We start from the raw sequence: 16854 nt of genomic DNA on the forward strand, positions 1-16854 counted from the left end.
GCAGTTCCTCCCCGGCTCTGGTCAGCGTCTGGTCAGCGTCGTGCGGGAGGCAACCAGTCCACGTGTCTCTCTCACATCATTGTTTCCCTCTCCCTCCCCCTGTATCTGAAGATAAACAGAAAAATATCCTCCAGTGAGGATTTTTTAAAAAGTCTCCCACAAAGCGGAGTGACATCCATGTTCGTGGGATAGAGCGACGACAGCTGGACCGAAAGCCTCACGAATGTCAGGCTTGGTGCCGCCCGCCTCCCGCTTCCGGTGTGGACACCCGCACTCAGCGTGTCCAACGCACCCCGCCGAGGGGGACTGGCCTGAGGTGTCGAAGGCCAATGGATTACGGGGGCGGGACCTCGCCGCACTTTCCGGTTGGGTGGGCGTGGTCTGGGTGTCTAAGCCAATGAGAATGCGGGGGTGGGGCCTAAGTCAGCGCAGGAAATGGCGGCGGAGGAGTCGGTGAGCGCAGCAGGGGTGGGGCTTGGTGTGGCCCCTCCTTTGTCCGACCCCCCAAGTTTCTTGGGTGGGACTGCGTGGGGTTCTCCTCGCTCGCGGCTGGTTGTCCAGACACCAAGGCCAATGTGGAGAAGGGCCCGGGTCAGAGACAGGACAGGTCCAGGACACTGGGGCTGGTCTTGAGCAAGGAGGCCCCACCTGCCCATGGGTCCTCCGGAACTGCTTGAGTTTTCCTTCGCAAGTAAACGGGGCCAGGCCCCTTCCCTCTGCCCCCGGAGTGCTTGAAAGCCGGTCCCAATGCACTCTTCTTTGTGGCTTCCTTTCACCAGCTGCCCTCCTGCCGCCATGCTGCCCCTGCTGCCCCTGTGCCTATGTCGGCTGTGGCCCCGCAGCTCTCCCACCCGGCTCTTCGCAGAGGCCGCCGGGCAGCGGTGAGTCGGTCGCCGGAGTCCCGGTGCCGGCCCGGTCGTCCAGTGGGTTTTTGTTGAGAGCCTGCCCAGCTGTAGGCCCTGCCCTAGGTGCTGAGATAGTTGTGATCTCTGTGTCAGGTGCCTTACAGCCTTGTCTCAGGTAACTCTCCATTGCCGAGGAGCAGAAATTCAGGGACAACCACCAAGGTTAGACAGTGAGTTGTGAGGCAGATCTGGAGTTTTAGTCAAAGCCAAATTCAATGCGAAATGCAGATCTCTTGGTCCTGCTCTGGAGATTCTGATCTGTAGGAATGAGGTGGGGCTCAGGAATTTTTTTTTCTTTATCGATTTTAGAGAGAGGAAAGAAAAGAGAAGGAGAGAGAAATAGAAACATCAATGAGAGAAAACATCGAATGGCCCCCCCACCGGGTATTTGCCCCACAACCTGGGCATGTGCCCTGTCCAGGAATCAAACCGGTGACCTCTTGGTGCATGGGTCGATGCTCAACAACTGAGCCACAATGACTGGGCAGGAATCTTTTTTCTAAATACGCTTTTCAGGTGTTTCTGACACAAGGAGTCTGAAGACTACATTTTGAGATACTGGTCTGATCTGCACCATTCCCCAAACACTCAAAAAGGAGGGATGGTTTGGAGATAGGTCTCCCATGGCACCTGCTTCAGCCCTCTCAGCTCCTGGTTGCTGAGTTGAAAGAAGTGGCCCAGCAGGGCTGGGAGGGGCAGGGAAGGGGTATCTTCTGTTTTTCCTTAGTCCCTGCAGGTTCTGGCCTCTCTCCACAGGTCTGGCCCCAGTAACTACTATGAACTGTTGGGGGTGCATCCTGGTGCCAGCACTGAAGAAGTTAAACGAGCTTTCTTCTGCAAGTCCAAAGAGGTACCAGTGGTCCTAGGTCTCTGGGAGGGGGAGGGCAGAGGTCTGGCAGGGTGTGAGGAAAGCCAGAGGTCCTGTCTGGTGGCTGGGCTTGATTTTCTTGACCTGCCTGCTCTTGAGAATACATGGACCTGGGCATATAGTGAGAACTAGGCAGCAGGTGGGGAGGGAGCAGGAGTGCTTTCTGACTCTGGGCTTCTGGTGGGGTGGCCTGCCTGAGGACCTGAGAGTTAAGGTCTTTGTCTAGACAGGGTCTCTGGGAATTATTTTGAGACTCATGGGTGGATATTATCGAGTCCAGGGAAGGAGCATGGGAAGGGATATGAGAGAAGTCCTGCCCCGCCCCAGCTACACCCTGACAGGGACCCCGGGAATCCAGCCCTGCACAGCCGCTTTGTGGAGCTGAGCGAAGCATACCAAGTCCTCAGCCGGGAGCAGAGCCGCCGCAACTATGACCACCAGCTCCGTTCAGCAACTCCCCCAAAGTCTGCAGGATCCACAGCCCATCCCAGGCCTGGTCATCAAGCACACAGGTACAGTATCTTTCAGCTTGCTTCTTCCCCTCCAAGTCTCCTAGGGAATCTCATCCCCACACTATCCCTTTTTCTCCCTCCCAGCAGCTCCTGGGCACCCCCCAATGCACAATACTGGGCCCAGTTTCATGGTGTGAGGCCTCAGGGACCAGAGTCAAGGCGGAGGCAGCACAGACACAACCAGCAGGTGCTGGGGTACTGCCTCCTGATCATGCTGGCAGGCATGGGCCTGCACTATGTTGCCTTCAGGTGCATCCTAAGCCTTTCCTGGGGCGGGTGATGGGGGGCAGTGTGGTCAGCCAGCCATCCACACCACGCCTGTGGCCTGCACTCTTGTATTTCTCAAGCTAAGAATTGTATTTTAAATAGGTGTCTGGAGCCTCTTCTTACTTAGCAAAGGCAGTTCTGTACTAAGAACTAATGTCATTTTCAGTTTGTTTTGTTTTTTATAATTTTCCTGTAAATCTTTGGTGCTGGCTGCCAGGGATTGGTGGAGCCAACCAAAATCATGCACAAGAAAGAAATGCAGCCCTGACCAGTTTGGCTCAGCAGTTACAGCATCCACCTGCAGATCAAAGAGTCCTGGGTTCGATTCTGGCCAAGGAAAAAAAAAAGAGAGAATTGCATTGCCCGGCTGGTACTGCTCAGTGGTTGAGCGTCGACCCATGCACCAAGAGGTCACTGGTTCAATTGGGACACATGCCCAGGTTGTGGGCCTGATCCCCAATGGGGCACATGCAAGAGGCAGCCAATCGATGTTTCCACCTCTCTCTCCCTCTCCCTTCCTCTCTCTCTAAAATCAATAAAGAAAAAAAGAAAGAAATGCATTATAACTGGGCCTCACCAGCAACTGTCCTCACTTGTTTGGCAGTCAGCTTTCTCATGCATACCATGACACTGAGGTTCTACAGCAAAGGTACATAAGGCAGTGCCCACTGCTAGCAGCCTGCCTAGTTCAGTGATGGAGTTAGACATACAACACTTTCTAATCTGCGAGGACCACCCTGATGTTCAGTGCTACTGTCACCTTCAGCAGAACAGCCAAATGACCTGGGTCACCACTGAACCCTGGACAAGCCTGGCCACTCTGTACCCCTCTCCCCATCCAGCACAGACAGTTCGTCTGAGCTTCCCACAGATATAAATCAGTGAAACCCTAGAGTGGGATGCAGGGGGTGAAACTTGGGGGACAGCAGGGTTTGGGGGACCCGGGGTTAACTGTAACCCCCATGCAGGAAGCTGGAGCAGATGCACCGTAGCTTCATGGATGAAAAGGATCGGATCATAACAGCCATCTACAATGACACTCGGGCCCGGGCCAGGTCTGTCCCTGCTCTACCCTTCACTTTCTTCACTGTGCTGGTACCACCTTCTAGGATCCCTGTTCCAACCATGCTGTTGCTCTCTCCTGCAGGGCCAACAGAGCCAGGCTCCAACAGGAGCAACAGCAGAGGCAGCAGCTGCAGCCACCAGCCGAGCCTCCTTCAGGCCCCAGGATTATGCCCCGCTGAGCCCCTCACCTGGATGGAGCCTGTTATGTGTTCCCTTGCGGGACTTCCCACTACCCAAAACTTGTGCAATAAAGTGATTCTCAGCGCTTATGTCTGCTCCATCTTGAAGGCCCAGCACCCCCCACCCCAGCCTCTCTTTGGGACAGCGCCCCGCCCTCCGAGTTCTGGCAGAGGCAACCCGGGAGCCCGGCCCCCTGGGCGGTTCGTCCCCTTTCCCCTGCTGCAGCAGGAAGGGGGTGTATGGAGGGGGCGGGCCTGCCTACGGCCTCGCCCCCCCCGCCCCGCCCCCGCCCCTGCCCCGCGGCCCGGTGGGGAGCGCGTGTCTGGGTCACATGAGCTGCCCGCCCGCCAGCCCGGGCCGGCCCCCTGCCGCCCCCGCTGTCCCCGCCACCGCCTGCCGCCGCCGCCACCAGCTTCCCACCCGCCCGGCTCCTCAGGCCGCCTCCGCCTCCGCTGCGCTGCGTTGCGCTGCCTGCGCCCAGGGCTCGGGAGGGGGCCGCGGAGGAGCCGCCCCCCGCGCCCAGCCCCCGCCCGCCGCGCCCCGGCCCGCGCCATGGGGCTCTGGCTGCCGCCGCCCCCGGCGCCACCAGGCTAGGGCGATGCGGGCGCCCCCGGCTCGCGGCCCCCGTGGGCACCATGGGCCCCCTGCTCCGCCGCCTGCTGCTCGCGGCGCTCCTGCAGCTGGCCCCCGCCCAGGTACGTGCGTCCCGACATCCCGCCTGCCCGCCCGCCGTGCCCTCTCAAGGTTGGCGGAAGTGGGGAGGCGTGAAGCGGCTTCGGCCGAGGGTATTCGTGGGTCGGGCAGCCGATGGGGGTGTCGGGGGTGTCGCAGGAGTCGGGCTAGGGCATCCCCCCGGGAGATGTCCCTCCCAGCTGGTCTGCCAGCCCAACCCTGGGGCCACTCCCCTGCCCCACCCCATCCCCTGGGCGCAGCCAGGGGCGGAGCCGCATGGGTGCCTGCGGGACCTGGTTCGGCTCCCCCTGTGCCCCTTTCTGATCTGCGGCCTCAGGAACAAGCCTGGCCCCCAGGCTTGGAGATTGGACTCCTGGGCAGAGCGCGCCTGGTGAGTCGTGGCCAGGGGCAGGTCCCAGGTGCCCAGGAGAGGACAGGTAAAGGTAGAGTGGACCCAGAAATAGAGCAGTCTGGAAGAATGTCAGGAGTTTAAGCCTCCTGACCAAGGGCAGAGCCCTGGGGCCAGTGTAGCCCTTACTAGAATGCACCTTGAGTCCACTTCTCTTCTCTTCCACAGGCGCCTGTCTCCCAGCCTGATGCCCCTGGCCACCAGAAGAAAGGTAATAGTGACAATAACTTCACACTAGCCAGCACTTAAGAAGGTTTGCTGTGTGTCCATCATTTTGTGTAATCGCAGCTGCTCTTGTATGATGCAAACTCTTATTCTGCCCATTTCACAAAAATGAAAATTGAGGAAGTGGGGTTCCTGGGTTCTGGATGAACAGATTGAGAGGGCAGAAGTGGGGGCTCGTGGAGGGTGGCTGTGACACAGGAACTAGCGAGAACAGCTGCTGGGCGCAGGAGTAGGGGAGTCAGGGAGCTGCTGCAGGAAATCCAGTGGGAACTTAACCCTTACGCATCTGTCCACAGTGGTGTCATGGATAGATGTGTATGCTCGTGCCACCTGCCAGCCAAGGGAGGTGGTTGTGCCCCTAACTCTGGAGCTCATGGGCACCGTGGCCAAACAACTGGTGCCCAGCTGTGTGACTGTGCAGCGCTGTGGTGGCTGCTGCCCTGACGATGGCCTGGAGTGCGTGCCTACTGGGCAGCACCAAGTCCGAATGCAGGTACTGGGGCAGCTGGAGAGTGCCTGGCTGGGGATAGAGGCTGGTGCTCTGGGGGCTGATGGGGTGGCAGCCAGAGCCCTGGCAGGTGGGTGAGGTGTTCTCCCTCCAGCCCATGGAGTGTCCCTTTCTTCTCTTTCTCTCTCTGTCATTGTCTCTCTCTCCCTGTTCTCCTGGACACAGATTCTCATGATCCGGTATCCAAGCAGCCAGCTGGGGGAAATGTCCCTGGAAGAACACAGCCAGTGTGAATGCAGGTGCCAGCCACACCCCACTTCTGAGCTTGCAGAGACCAGGCTTGGGGGGTGCTGGGCATGGTGGTACACTGCAGTGGGGCCAGGTTTCTGAGAGTGGAGCCGGGGTAGGCCTGGGATCTGGGCAAGAGTAGGGTGCTTGGCTGTCCTGATCCTCTTCCTCCTTGTTTCTGTTGGTCTCTCTTTCAGACCAAAAAAAAGAGAGAGTGCTGTGAAGCCTGACAGGTGAGTCTCTTGGGCTCCTGTTGAGTTGGGGTTGGAATCCAGGCCCAGTGCCCAGGATGTAACTTGTGGGTGGGGCGGGGCTAAACAAGTGTGTCAGGAAGCTGTGGTCCTCTCTCCTCTTTTTCCTCCCACTTGTGTCCCCCACTCCCCTTTTTCTCTGCTCCCAGCTGTGTGCCCTGACCCAACCCCAGCTCCCTCAGGGAAGACTCTTCCTTCCCACCCCAGACATGTTGCTTCTCCTCCTAGGGCTGACACTCCCCACCACCGTCCCCAGCCCCGCTCTGTTTCGGGCTGGGACTCTGCCCCTGGAGCACCCTCCCAAGCTGACATCACCCATCCCACTCCAGCCCCAGGCCCCTCTGCCCACGCTGTACCCAGCGCCACCAGCGCCCTGACCCCAGGACCTGCCGCTGCCGCTGCCGACGCCGCAGCTTCCTCCGTTGCCAAGGGCGGGGCTTAGAGCTCAACCCAGACACCTGCAGGTGAGGAGTTGTAGGGTGGCAGTTGTTTGGGAAGGCCTCAAGGCCCTGTTCTGGAGCAGGTCCAGGGTGAGCCTGCCAGTGGGATAAGAGCCAGGGAAGGGGAAGCTGTTGAATGCGTTGAACAAATATTTACCAAGCGTCTGCTGGCGCTGGGATCAGCATCGACAAGGCCCACATTCCAATGCAGAAGTCCAACATAAGGACCTGTGATGCCAGCAAAGGCTGTAAAGGCCTGTGGTAAGGGCCACCTGGCATCATCTTTGAGAAGTCAGAGATGTCCTGGAGGAGGTGACATCTGCCTGAAGTAGGAGCGAGAGAGACAGCTTTTCAGTTTGCAAAGCTTTGGGCCTTCTAGAAACCTGTGTTAAACATTTGTCCCACCTTATGGGCTCTGAGAGGCCAGGGTACATAGTGCAGCCCTTGTTCACCTTGTCTGAGGGCTTCTCACCACTCATCTCTTCTTCAATGAGGCCATGAGTGGCATCATGTGGGCTAGGCCAGTTGGGGCTTCTTAAGAATGTTAAGAAAGAATGAGGTTCGCAGCCATGGCTGTTTGGCTCAGCAGTTAGAGTGCCGGCCTGCAGTCCCATGAGTCGCGGGTTTGATTCTGGTCAAGGGCGTGTACCTCAGTTGCAGTTTGTCCCCAGCTCTGGTCGGGGTTGTGCAGGGAGCAACCAGATGATGTGTCTCTCTCATATCAATGTCTCTCTCTCTTCCTCTCTCTCCCTCCCACTCTATCCAAAAATAAATAGAAAAATTTCTTCAGGTGAGGATTAAAAAAAAGAATGAGTTTCACAGAAGGTAACGAGAGTCCAGAGGAGCAGATGCTGAGCTGTGGCAGCATGAACAGAACTCCCTTCCTCTTCTCCTTAGGTGCCGGAAGCTGCGAAAGTGACACATTACTTTTCAGATTCAGCGGGGCCTCTTGCCTCACAGGCCACACCCCAGAGGGGGATTAGAGGGTGGCCTGGTGAGAACAGTCCAGCCCCCTAAGACCTCAGCCCAGGCAGAAGCTGCTCCAGGATCTGGGCCTCTCAGAGGGCTTTCTGGCCATCTCTTGTCTCTGCAAGGCTGCCATCAACATGGTGGGCAGAGTTGGAGAAGACTTAGAGGCAGCAAGAGGGGTCGTGTACCAACTTGGAAGAGAATGGGGTCCTGTCTCAGTGTTTAACCACCCTGTGCAAGTGAGCATCTTACAACTGGTCCTTCCCTGCCCTTACTAAGAAGACCCTGATCCTCTGCAAATGATGGGAATTGGGCTTTGGTATGAGAACTGTGACCCTCAATCCTGATAAAAGAGATGGAAGGAGCTGTCCCTGCCTGTGTCACTGTTTGTCACTGTCCAGGCTGGCTGGTTCAAACATGAATGCCTCTTAGACATAGAGCTTATTCTGTTCACTGTGCAGTTGGAATAAATGAGGCCCAAGGTTCCACACCATGTCACAGACAGCCCAAATCATGTATTCTTCTCATTCATGTTTTTGCCAGGCCCTAGGGAGTTCCTGCCCCTCTGCTCCAGAAGGAGATGGCCTATTATGGCCAGTGAGCTTGAGGTGGGAACCAGATCTGCTGAATGATCCTGGGTGTCACTGCCCCTCTCTGTCTGAGCCTCAGGTTTCCACATGTGCACATGGAGGTCACAGATGGTCACTATGGTCTGGGCCCGTGGGCTCCAGGAAAGTTTGAGTATGTTTTGACAGAAAAGAACACCTATCTTCCGTGCCGGGCAGTACTGTGTTTACTGCTTTTTGTTCCCTCTAGCTTAACTCTAAAACCATGCACCTGCCTTGTCTCCACCTCTCTCCCACCTCCCTGAATGGGAAGCACCAAAGATCTGTGGCTGTTCAGCTTGGTTTGAGAGACAGGCCCCTCTCACCCCAACCCCAAATCTTCTCCACCTTCACCTCCCTTTCACATTGGGTGCCCCTCACCAACCCCTGCTTGGGACTCTTCTGACCTTTATCTGCCCCAGTCCAAGCTCAGTGCCCAGCCTTCTGCTTGCAGGCTCCAGTGCTTCCTGGAGCTGAGTAGGGTGGGCCAAAGGCCAACTCGGTACACATGGCTTTGCCCTGCTGAGGCAGGAGATTCGGGGGCAGAAGTTAATTCAAAGCAGCCACCCTCATGGTGTCAGACTCGAGGATGTGATAGTGATCTTATTGGGCCCAAGGCAAAAGTGGGGTTAAACTAGAAGAGACAATTCCTGAGGGTGATTAATATTTTCATATCATGATATCCATGCTGTCAGTGAAAATGCTATAACCCAATTGGAGTGAGATGAGGGTTAGGGACCTAAAACTACCATCATCTGAGTCCGCTTAGCCTCACTAGACATGCACAATGGTCCATATGCACCTCCTTGCTCAGTCCTCAGTTCTGAGGTCAGCTCTGTGACTAGCTTCCTTTTTCTTTCTTTTTTTGCACGTGCCCCTAGCGGGAACCGAACCTGGGACTCTGGTCACCAGGCCAATGCTCCAACTGCTGAGCCAAACCGGCCAGGGCCGAGCTTCCTTTTTCATTTGATGAAAGTCTGATTGACCTAGGGATTTGACCTCAAATCAGCTGTCTCCCTAACACTTAACTTAGGTTTAGCTGCCTGCTAACAGCAGGTTCGTTACTTCAGTTGAGATGTTTGCTGGGTACTGGGGCACGTGAAAAATAACAGTCTGGTTGGGGACCGGGCCCAGCCACATCATTACAGTCTGACTCAGCGGTTAGGGGCGACATGGAGACCTAAGACTGGATGCTGGGGGAGAGAAAAGGGAGTAGTAACTGTGGACCAGAGCCTGGCAGTGTACACCATCGCCTCAATCCTACAGGCCCTGCAGGGTGGGTGTTATCAAGCCAGACCCTGCTAGGCGAAGGAACTTTGCTTAAGGTCACAGAGTCAGTCAATGAGAGGCAGACCCTGAATTCAGACCCAATTCACTCTGAAGCTCAGGCTCTTTCCACAGCAACTAACTGGGGATGCTGGATCCTGAGAGCCATCAGGGGCGTCGTGGGTGAGACTGGGGGGGACATAAAATGGCGTCTCAAGACCCCCTCCAGGAACCGCGCCCGCTTGACCTTAATTTCACCTCAACCGGAAGTGCCTGCAGCCCTTTCGGAAGTCACTTTCACCTAACCTTACGGCTACTGCTCCACAGGAAGTGATAAAAGTCACGTGATGTCGCAGGGGCGGAGCTAGGGAAGAATCCTCCCCAGCGGGCGTGTGGCAGCGGGTTTTGCACGGCCCAATGAGGGTGGGCGGCGTGGCCTCGACTGGTAGCGACAGCAGCGCGCCTGCGCAGAGGCGACGGCACGACTGGAGTTGACTCCGGGGGCGCGGCGAGGAGGTGAGCGGGGGCCACAGCCCGGGCTGGGGGGAGCCGGGGTGTAAGGGGGAAAGCTGGATCAGGCCGGGTCTCCGAGTGTCAAGGAGGGATAGGTTACGAGGAAACTGGAGGTTGGTGTAGGAGCTGTCTGGGGATGCCGCAAGGGGAGGGTTCTCACACCGCACGGGGCGGAGCCCCGGGAGTCGGGGCCGGACGTGGAACAGAGACGGGTGGGACCTCGGAGCTGGTACCTGTGGAAGGCGGGACTCTGGGGCTGGAGGCGGAGCTAGGACTGGTGGGGGGCGGAGCCTGGACCTTGGAGGAGGAGCTGGAACAGGCAGAAGGCGGAGCCTCGGGTTTGGAGACCAAGGGGGACGAAGCCCAGGTGCTGGGGGCGGGGCTTAAGCCGGTGAGTGGCGTGGCTACAGTTAAGGAAAAGAGATCTAGTTCTGTCGAGGGTGGGGCTCCGGGGCTGGGGGCGGAACTACGCCCTCTAAAGGGTGGATCCAAGGAGCCAGGCGCAGGGGTAGGACCAGGTAATGGCCCCGGGCGTCCACGCGGGGGCGGTCTCCGTGGTGGCCGAGCCTGGGAGCGTGGTAGGCCGAGAACTCCCCCGGGAGAGGTGGTGTGGGTGGAGCGGACTCGGCGGTCACCCGATACGGGGCCAGTCTGGGTACCCCGCAGACCCCCGAGGGCTCAGAGCTGGGGCGGCGCCCCAGGTGGAGGCACAGGGCCTGCCTGGGGGGTATCCCCAGAGGACCGGGGCTCCCCGGAGCCACCCAGCGGCGATGTGTGGGTGCCTCGGGGCCGGCCCCCTGCGGCGGCGGCAGAGGTGTGGGTGTGCTGGGCGGGGGGCAACTGGGTGTGGCGTGAGTGGTGTCGCCCCGTCCGCGCAACTGCTGTGCAACCAGATAGGGTCTGGACTTTGCGTAAAGGGACGGGTGGGAATTGAAGATCCGAGCTGGGGACCTGGAGGGAAGGAAGGGCTAAGGGTGAACAAAGGGGCGGGGCCCTGGCTGCTGTGGCCTCCCCTGACCCCCTCCCCCCGCTGCTGGGGTCCTCGGGAAAGTCCCCTTCTCACTGGACTGGTAAGTGTGGCCGCGGAGCCCGGGGGAGGGGGCGGTGACCCGGGACAGGGGGATCCCCAGGGGCAGACGAGGTATGGTGGGATGGAATCCTACTACCTGCAGGTATTCCATGCCCTTCCTGCCCTCCCTGTCGGTCGATTGGTCGGTCGGGGTCTGTTCCCGCAGAGACATGAGACTCAGCTGGGTCCTGACAGTACTGTCCATCTGCCTGAGTGCCCTAGCCACGGCCGCGGGGGCCGAGGGCAAACGGAAACTACAGATCGGGGTCAAGAAGCGGGTAGACCACTGTCCCATCAAATCGCGCAAAGGGGATGTCCTGCACATGCACTACACGGTGGGTGAGGAGGCAGAGCTTTTGGGTGTGGGTGGGGCTTCTAGAGACCAAAAAGTGCTTGGGAGCCAGATTTCTCTGCTAAGGTGGGTGACCTTGGGCAAGTCCCTTCTCCCCTCTGCCAGTTTCCATGGTTCTGCCCTGCTCTTCACTGTCTGTTCCCAAGGTTGGTACCAACAGGCTCTATCTCCTATTAGGACTATGGTCTAATGCTGTGGGGGGGACAGCTTGATGAGGAGAGCAGCTGGGGTTGGGGGGATTGCTATCAGAATGGATCCTCCTCCTCACTGGCTTTCCCATGGTCCCACAGGGGAAGCTGGAAGATGGGACGGAGTTTGACAGCAGTCTGCCCCAGAACCAGCCCTTTGTCTTCTCCCTGGGCACCGGCCAGGTCATCAAGGGCTGGGACCAGGGGCTGCTGGGGTGAGTCAGGGGGCCATGGCTGTGGTCCAGGAGGTGAACTGTGGGAGGCAAGCCCCAGGAATGGGGTGTGGAGCAGGGAGCCTGAGTGCTGCCATGTGCTAAACATGTGTTGTCCTGCAGGATGTGTGAGGGGGAAAAGCGGAAGCTGGTGATCCCATCAGAGCTGGGTAAGAAGTTCTTCCTGAGTGGGTATAGGGTTTGGGGTATGTTTGCAGAAGGGTGAAGGCTGGTTCAACCTCTGCATTGTTCTTCCCCCACGCATTCATTACAGTTCATGCCCCTTCCAAGTTTAGCTGTGTCCAGCAGTGAGGACACGGCAAGACCCTTAAACGCGGCTCTAATGCTCACCCTGTGCCCTTTATCCAGCCTTTTACAGCCCCCTTCCAGCCATTACACCTCCATTTCTGTCTGTTACTGAGATGGGCAGAGGCCCAATTTCAGCCTGGATGTCTGCAGAACCTCTCTTTGCCTGGCTACAGCTCACTTTTTTGTTTTTGTTTTTGTGTGTGCATCTTTGACAGGGTATGGAGAGCGGGGAGCTCCCCCAAAGATTCCAGGTAATATACCTTCCTGCCTCCTCTCTATTGCACCCACCCCATCTCCCTCTGGCCCTGGTTCTCATTCCACTTCAATTCTCTGCTGCAGGTGGTGCAACCCTAGTGTTCGAGGTGGAGCTGCTCAAAATCGAACGACGTTCAGAACTGTAGCCAAGCTGGGGAGAGGGCCGGTGGAGAGGCCCCCATCAGGGACCAGACTATTAAAAAAAAAAAGAAAACCACACACACATAAACAAAAAACAAAAAAAAAACTCTTAAAGCTCATGAAGTGAGCCTGTGTTTGTTTGTGGGCCCTGAGAGACTTAGAAACCACAGTCCCAGCCTCCCCTCTTCCTCAGCATCTTGTACCCCTCTTTTTGTGGCTTCAGAGCCTTGGAATCTAGACTCAATAGCCTGTGGGTCAAGATGGCCAGGCCCTGAGTGGCATGGTGGCCCTTGCCCAGAGGGAAGAAAGTGTCTTGCCTGCTAACAGCAGCAGTGCTCCCCCCCAATTCCCCAGCTACTTCTAGCTCCTGGTCTGGGAGCCAGCATTGGGCTATCACCATGGCTATGTGGCCCTCAGGAAGTCCTGTAGTCACCTGGGGAGAAGCTGAGCTGGTTAACAGTTGTAGAGCAGTGTGTCCCCCCTAAAAGAGATCAACCAAGCCTGTTAGCTGCACCAAAGGCATATCCTAGCTTTATTAAAGGGCCCGCGCCGCAGAGTCAATATAAAAACACAAAAAGTCCCGTCAGTTTAATAATAATAAAAAAACCCCAAAAATGGAAAATAGGGGGTAGGGAAGAGGCCCCTAAGCAAGGGGCAAGGGGAGCCCTGCTCATGGCACCAGGCCTGGCTGCAGGGCCCCTTGGTATTGCTGTTGCTACGAGGTCAGGGGGCAGCGATTGTCCTGTGGGAGCCACCGTTCACCTGGGTTGAGGACCCTTACTTCTTCTGGGGTGTGCTCAGCTTCTGCATGCCCCGGATCTTGTCCAGCAGGCCAGAGATGAAGGCCTGGACAAGAGGGAGGACATTAGGGAGACAAGATCCCAAGATGACAGGAGCCCAGGCCCCTCTCCCCCACCCTCTGGGAAAACCACTTACCTCAGTGGGTTTGTAACAGTCAACCAGCAGTTCCTAGTGGGACATAGGGGGAAAGTATAACTGAGTTCTCAGGAACATGGGCCTAGAGTTTACCCCCATACCCACTTCCAAGGGACTGGGGCCACCCCGAGGCACAGTGTCACAAAGCTGGCTGACTCAGACAAAAGGAAAGCCTGGCTCCAGAATTTGCTTACCCAACTGGCACTGCCTCCTGGTAGCCCTTTACTCCAGGTCCCCCAACCTGATCCTGCTACCCCCTCAGCCTCTCTCTCACCTTGACCCTGGCAGCCCGGGTATCATCACTCTCCATGTCCAGGAGTTCATCCACATCAATCTCCAGCTCTGGGATCTCCTCTTCCTGGGGTGGGGGTGGGGGAGGAGGGAGAGACAAGGGCCTGAGTTGGGAGAGAGAGTATGAGAGGAGCTCACTGGCTGAGGCCCCTGCCCTACTGTGGACGAGCCAGCCCTCTTTGCCCAGCAGACAGCGGCAGCTGCTCCAAGGAAGAAAACAGATCAGGCCTGTGCCAAGGCAAACTGCCCGACTGGGGAGGGCGGGAGAGCTTCCTGTCTCTGCCAGTTGGGCACCCTGGGTGCCAGACAGCTAGGGTTGTGGACCCTGGGCTGGGAATCCTGCAGATGTGTCTCCCTAACTTCTGGATCCCCCATTTCAACCACAGCAGGTGGTGCCAGCTGTCCCAGCTTATCACAGCCCTTTCCCCTCCCCCAAACACCTGTCACAGCTTCCCAGGAGTGAGGAGGAAGTGAAGGGTGAGGGGTCAGTGAGAAGGACCCAGGCTGGTAAAGGGGAAACAAAGAGCACATGCTTTGCTGAGGGAGGGGTGCCTACCACCCCTCCCCCCAAGGAAGTGACTACGGTCTGGAGCCAGCTGCATTCCAGGGCCGGGCTAGGGTAGGCAGCACAGGGCAAGCCCACTTCTCCACCCTGCCCCCAGGGGCCTGAGTCACCATTTGAGCAAGGAAGGAGTCATGGGGTAGAGAACTAGAACCCAGAGAGCAGGCTATCCTGTCCTGACACACCATGGAGCTACAGGCTAGCCCACTAAAATAACCCATAGGCTTTACGGTCCCCCCACCAACCAAGCTATCCTCTTGTAACCATGCTAGGATAGTAGGCACCGAGTAGACTTCCTTCCACGGCCAGCCCAGGCTGTCCCCATGCCTCCTGCCCAAGCCACAGGCTACCCCAAAGTTGACCAGGATAGTGGCATGTGGGAAGCAGTAGAGAAGACTGGAATGATTTAAGTCAGACAAAAAAGAGCATACATTGGGGGCGGGGAACAGGCAGGAGGGGAGCGCGCGCAAGCGGTGTGCCCATTGACGCCGGGTGACAGGCAGGCTCAGGTGGGGTTCCCAGGCGGACCGATTCGGAACCGACTATAGGGTGTCGGCGTGGGGTGGAGGACACACCTGGCAGTCGTAGAGGCGAGTGAGCTGCTCCAGGATCCACTCCTCTAGGTTGAGGCGCTTCCGTAACTCCTTGCGGTCGTACTTGACCGTGACCTTCCCTTGGCGCCTCACCGGGCCCTCGTCGTCCGCGCTGCCCGGGCCCTCGCCTGCAGCACCAGGGGGGCTCTGAAAGTAGACGCGGGGCCCTGGGCCACCACCTCCGGGCCCAGGGGTCGGGGCCGCCAACGCCGCGCCCCCCGCCGGGCCGCTGTCCGCCATGGCGGCCGCCGGGGCCACGTGCGCGTGTCCGGCCCCTCCCTGCGCCGCCGCCTCCGGGACGCCCGCCGGGTAGCTGCGGGTCGTTGGCTCGGTTAGCTGGTGGGCTCGACTCCGCACGGCTTCGCGGCGAGGGCGGCGGCGGGGGCGCCCGGGGGCAGCTGCAGCATGCGGAGCCCCCGGGCCTGGCTTGGCCGCGCCCCGCCCCCTCCCCGCCGATTCGCCCGCCCTTTGTCCCCCGCGGCCGCCGCCCGAGCCGCCGCCGCCGAAGCCGCTTTCTCTGTCTCGCTCTCTTCCCCCGCCCCCCGACCACACCCCCTTAAAGAGCCAGTCCCGCTGCAGGCCCCTCACTCCCACCCCGCCCCCGGCAGGGGCTAGGGGAGGGTCTACTCGTCAGGGCTTTGGGCCTGGCTGGTCTGCAAACCCCACTCATTTTCCGGCACCAAACTCCTATGTTCTAGGCGCCCAGTACCAGGATTTGTGCTCCCATTGGAACCCTAGTATTCTGTCCACATTGACGCAAAAACAGGGCCCGTCTGGAGAGGGAGGGGAGTGGGAACTGTGTGCCGGGCGGATGTCCGGCGAGGAGATGTGGGAGCCCCGTGCGTCTGGGTCCTCCAGCCCGTGGCCAGCGTGGGGCGAGCAGGCTTCTCCGCGCGGACGGACACGTGGACCGGGCTCCCGAGGATGGAAGAGCGAAGGCGGGCAGGAGCTGCCCAGGTACCCGGACGACCTACTTGGCGGGGTCCCGCGCCCCCCATGGTGGAGGCCCGGTTTGGGGGTGAACAGAACGGACCCGGCGGTCGGAAGGGCCAGACCCCGGCAGCCACCGCCCACCGGCCAAGATGGCGGCGGTGAATGGAATTAGGGGAAGTGTAGTTCGCGGGGTGCGGCCCCGCGTGGCGGTCTCCCCGGCAGCGGAGCCCGAGCTGGGAAGCGCAGAACTTGTTTGGGGCGCCCTCGTAGGCTGGCCTTCACAGGGTGCGGTCCTCCGCACCCCGCAACGTGAGTACAAACAAGGAAACTCAGGCATAAAGAGCTGGGAAGTAGGGGAGCCGGTACTCATGACAATAAAGATAATAACAACTGACCCATAATAAGCGTTCCTGGAGTTGGTTCTACTCTGTCGGTTCCAGCGTGAGGGCGCCTCACTCTCCCGCAGACCCTGGTCTTCAGGCCTCTCAGTGCCTCAGATCTCACGAGGGACTCACCTGCCCCACCTCTCAAGCAGACTGCGCATCTCATTCCCGACCCCCACCTCCACCCCATTTGACTCTGTATCTTTAAAGAGTCCCTCTCATTCTTTTGTTCATTGTCTGTCTCCCACTTCTAAACTGGGGCCCAGAGACCTACCGGACTCTTGTGTACTGCTGATGCTCATGCTCAGCTACAAACCCACATGCATCTAGCAAATTACCTGATTCTTGATGAGCTCTCAGCATCTATGTCAGACTCATAGTAGGTGCTCCATAACTACTGGCTGAACCAATGACTGAATGAAAGAATGAATGGCTTCCTTTGTGCCTCCATTTCCTCATTAGGTTGTGGCGAAGATTAAATAGGAAAATGCATGGAAAGTTCAATGATAGCACTGCAGAGGTTCATTAAGCCCCACAGAAAGATAGAAATGCAGCTCACACCCTGGCCAGTTTGGCTCAGCGGTTGAGCATTGGCCTGCGGACCAGAGAGTCCCGGGTTCGGTTCCCGCTAGGGGCATGTACCACAAAAAAAAAAAAAAAAGAAAAGAAATACAGCTCAGCTTGTGAACCCAGGCCCCTGACACAAGTCCCTACTCATCCCCTTACTTTAGATACCACCCAACAAGG

The 16854-nt window shown here is 58.3% G+C and overlaps 5 protein-coding genes across 13 annotated transcripts; 4 read left to right on the top strand and 1 right to left on the bottom strand.

Moving 5' to 3' along the window:
- The first annotated feature begins 417 nt into the window (after window positions 1–417).
- Window positions 418–3877, top strand: DNAJC4 (DnaJ heat shock protein family (Hsp40) member C4). Of its 3 annotated transcripts, XM_036260125.1 has the most exons (7): window positions 418–453; window positions 780–881; window positions 1662–1755; window positions 2101–2285; window positions 2370–2534; window positions 3521–3607; window positions 3700–3877. In XM_036260125.1, exons 2-7 carry the CDS (start codon window positions 796–798, stop codon window positions 3794–3796), a joined length of 714 nt encoding a protein of 237 aa, XP_036116018.1. In that variant the 5' UTR covers window positions 418–453; window positions 780–795; the 3' UTR covers window positions 3797–3877. The 3 variants fall into 3 exon arrangements, with proteins under 3 accessions (XP_036116018.1, XP_036116017.1, XP_036116016.1); XM_036260124.1 differs by lacking the exon at window positions 418–453 and having other exon boundaries at window positions 473–881; window positions 2373–2534; XM_036260123.1 differs by lacking the exon at window positions 418–453 and having other exon boundaries at window positions 477–881.
- A 302-nt stretch (window positions 3878–4179) lies between these two features.
- On the top strand, window positions 4180–7869 carry VEGFB (vascular endothelial growth factor B). Of its 2 annotated transcripts, none has more exons than XM_036258634.1 (7): window positions 4180–4492; window positions 5047–5089; window positions 5400–5596; window positions 5777–5850; window positions 6037–6072; window positions 6319–6554; window positions 7428–7869. In XM_036258634.1, the coding sequence occupies exons 1-6, from the start codon at window positions 4433–4435 to the stop codon at window positions 6530–6532; spliced, it is 624 nt and encodes a 207-aa protein (XP_036114527.1). In that variant the 5' UTR covers window positions 4180–4432; the 3' UTR covers window positions 6533–6554; window positions 7428–7869. The 2 variants fall into 2 exon arrangements, with proteins under 2 accessions (XP_036114527.1, XP_036114528.1); XM_036258635.1 differs by having other exon boundaries at window positions 6420–6554.
- A 1945-nt stretch (window positions 7870–9814) lies between these two features.
- FKBP2 (FKBP prolyl isomerase 2) lies at window positions 9815–12522 on the top strand. Of its 6 annotated transcripts, none has more exons than XM_036258655.1 (6): window positions 9815–9886; window positions 11119–11287; window positions 11595–11707; window positions 11828–11874; window positions 12229–12264; window positions 12353–12522. In XM_036258655.1, exons 2-6 carry the CDS (start codon window positions 11123–11125, stop codon window positions 12412–12414), a joined length of 423 nt encoding a protein of 140 aa, XP_036114548.1. In that variant the 5' UTR covers window positions 9815–9886; window positions 11119–11122; the 3' UTR covers window positions 12415–12522. The 6 variants fall into 6 exon arrangements, with proteins under 6 accessions (XP_036114548.1, XP_036114554.1, XP_036114551.1 ...); XM_036258661.1 differs by lacking the exon at window positions 9815–9886 and adding an exon at window positions 9975–9996 and having other exon boundaries at window positions 12353–12519; XM_036258658.1 differs by lacking the exon at window positions 9815–9886 and adding an exon at window positions 10192–10274 and having other exon boundaries at window positions 12353–12519.
- Window positions 10012–10834, top strand: LOC118628008 (myosin heavy chain IB). Its single transcript, XM_036258654.1, has one exon. The coding sequence runs from the start codon at window positions 10020–10022 to the stop codon at window positions 10815–10817; it is 798 nt and encodes a 265-aa protein (XP_036114547.1). The 5' UTR covers window positions 10012–10019; the 3' UTR covers window positions 10818–10834.
- A 391-nt stretch (window positions 12523–12913) lies between the features above and the next one.
- PPP1R14B (protein phosphatase 1 regulatory inhibitor subunit 14B) lies at window positions 12914–15309 on the bottom strand. The gene is made up of 4 exons (XM_036259090.1): window positions 14774–15309; window positions 13620–13703; window positions 13346–13378; window positions 12914–13255 (listed from the first exon to the last, which is right to left on the bottom strand). Exons 1-4 carry the CDS (start codon window positions 15029–15031, stop codon window positions 13187–13189), a joined length of 444 nt encoding a protein of 147 aa, XP_036114983.1. The 5' UTR covers window positions 15032–15309; the 3' UTR covers window positions 12914–13186.
- Window positions 15310–16854: the final 1545 nt, after the last annotated feature.

This window comes from Molossus molossus, unplaced genomic scaffold (assembly GCF_014108415.1).
Source record: "Molossus molossus isolate mMolMol1 unplaced genomic scaffold, mMolMol1.p scaffold_m16_p_13, whole genome shotgun sequence".
Lineage (NCBI taxonomy): Eukaryota > Metazoa > Chordata > Mammalia > Chiroptera > Molossidae > Molossus > Molossus molossus.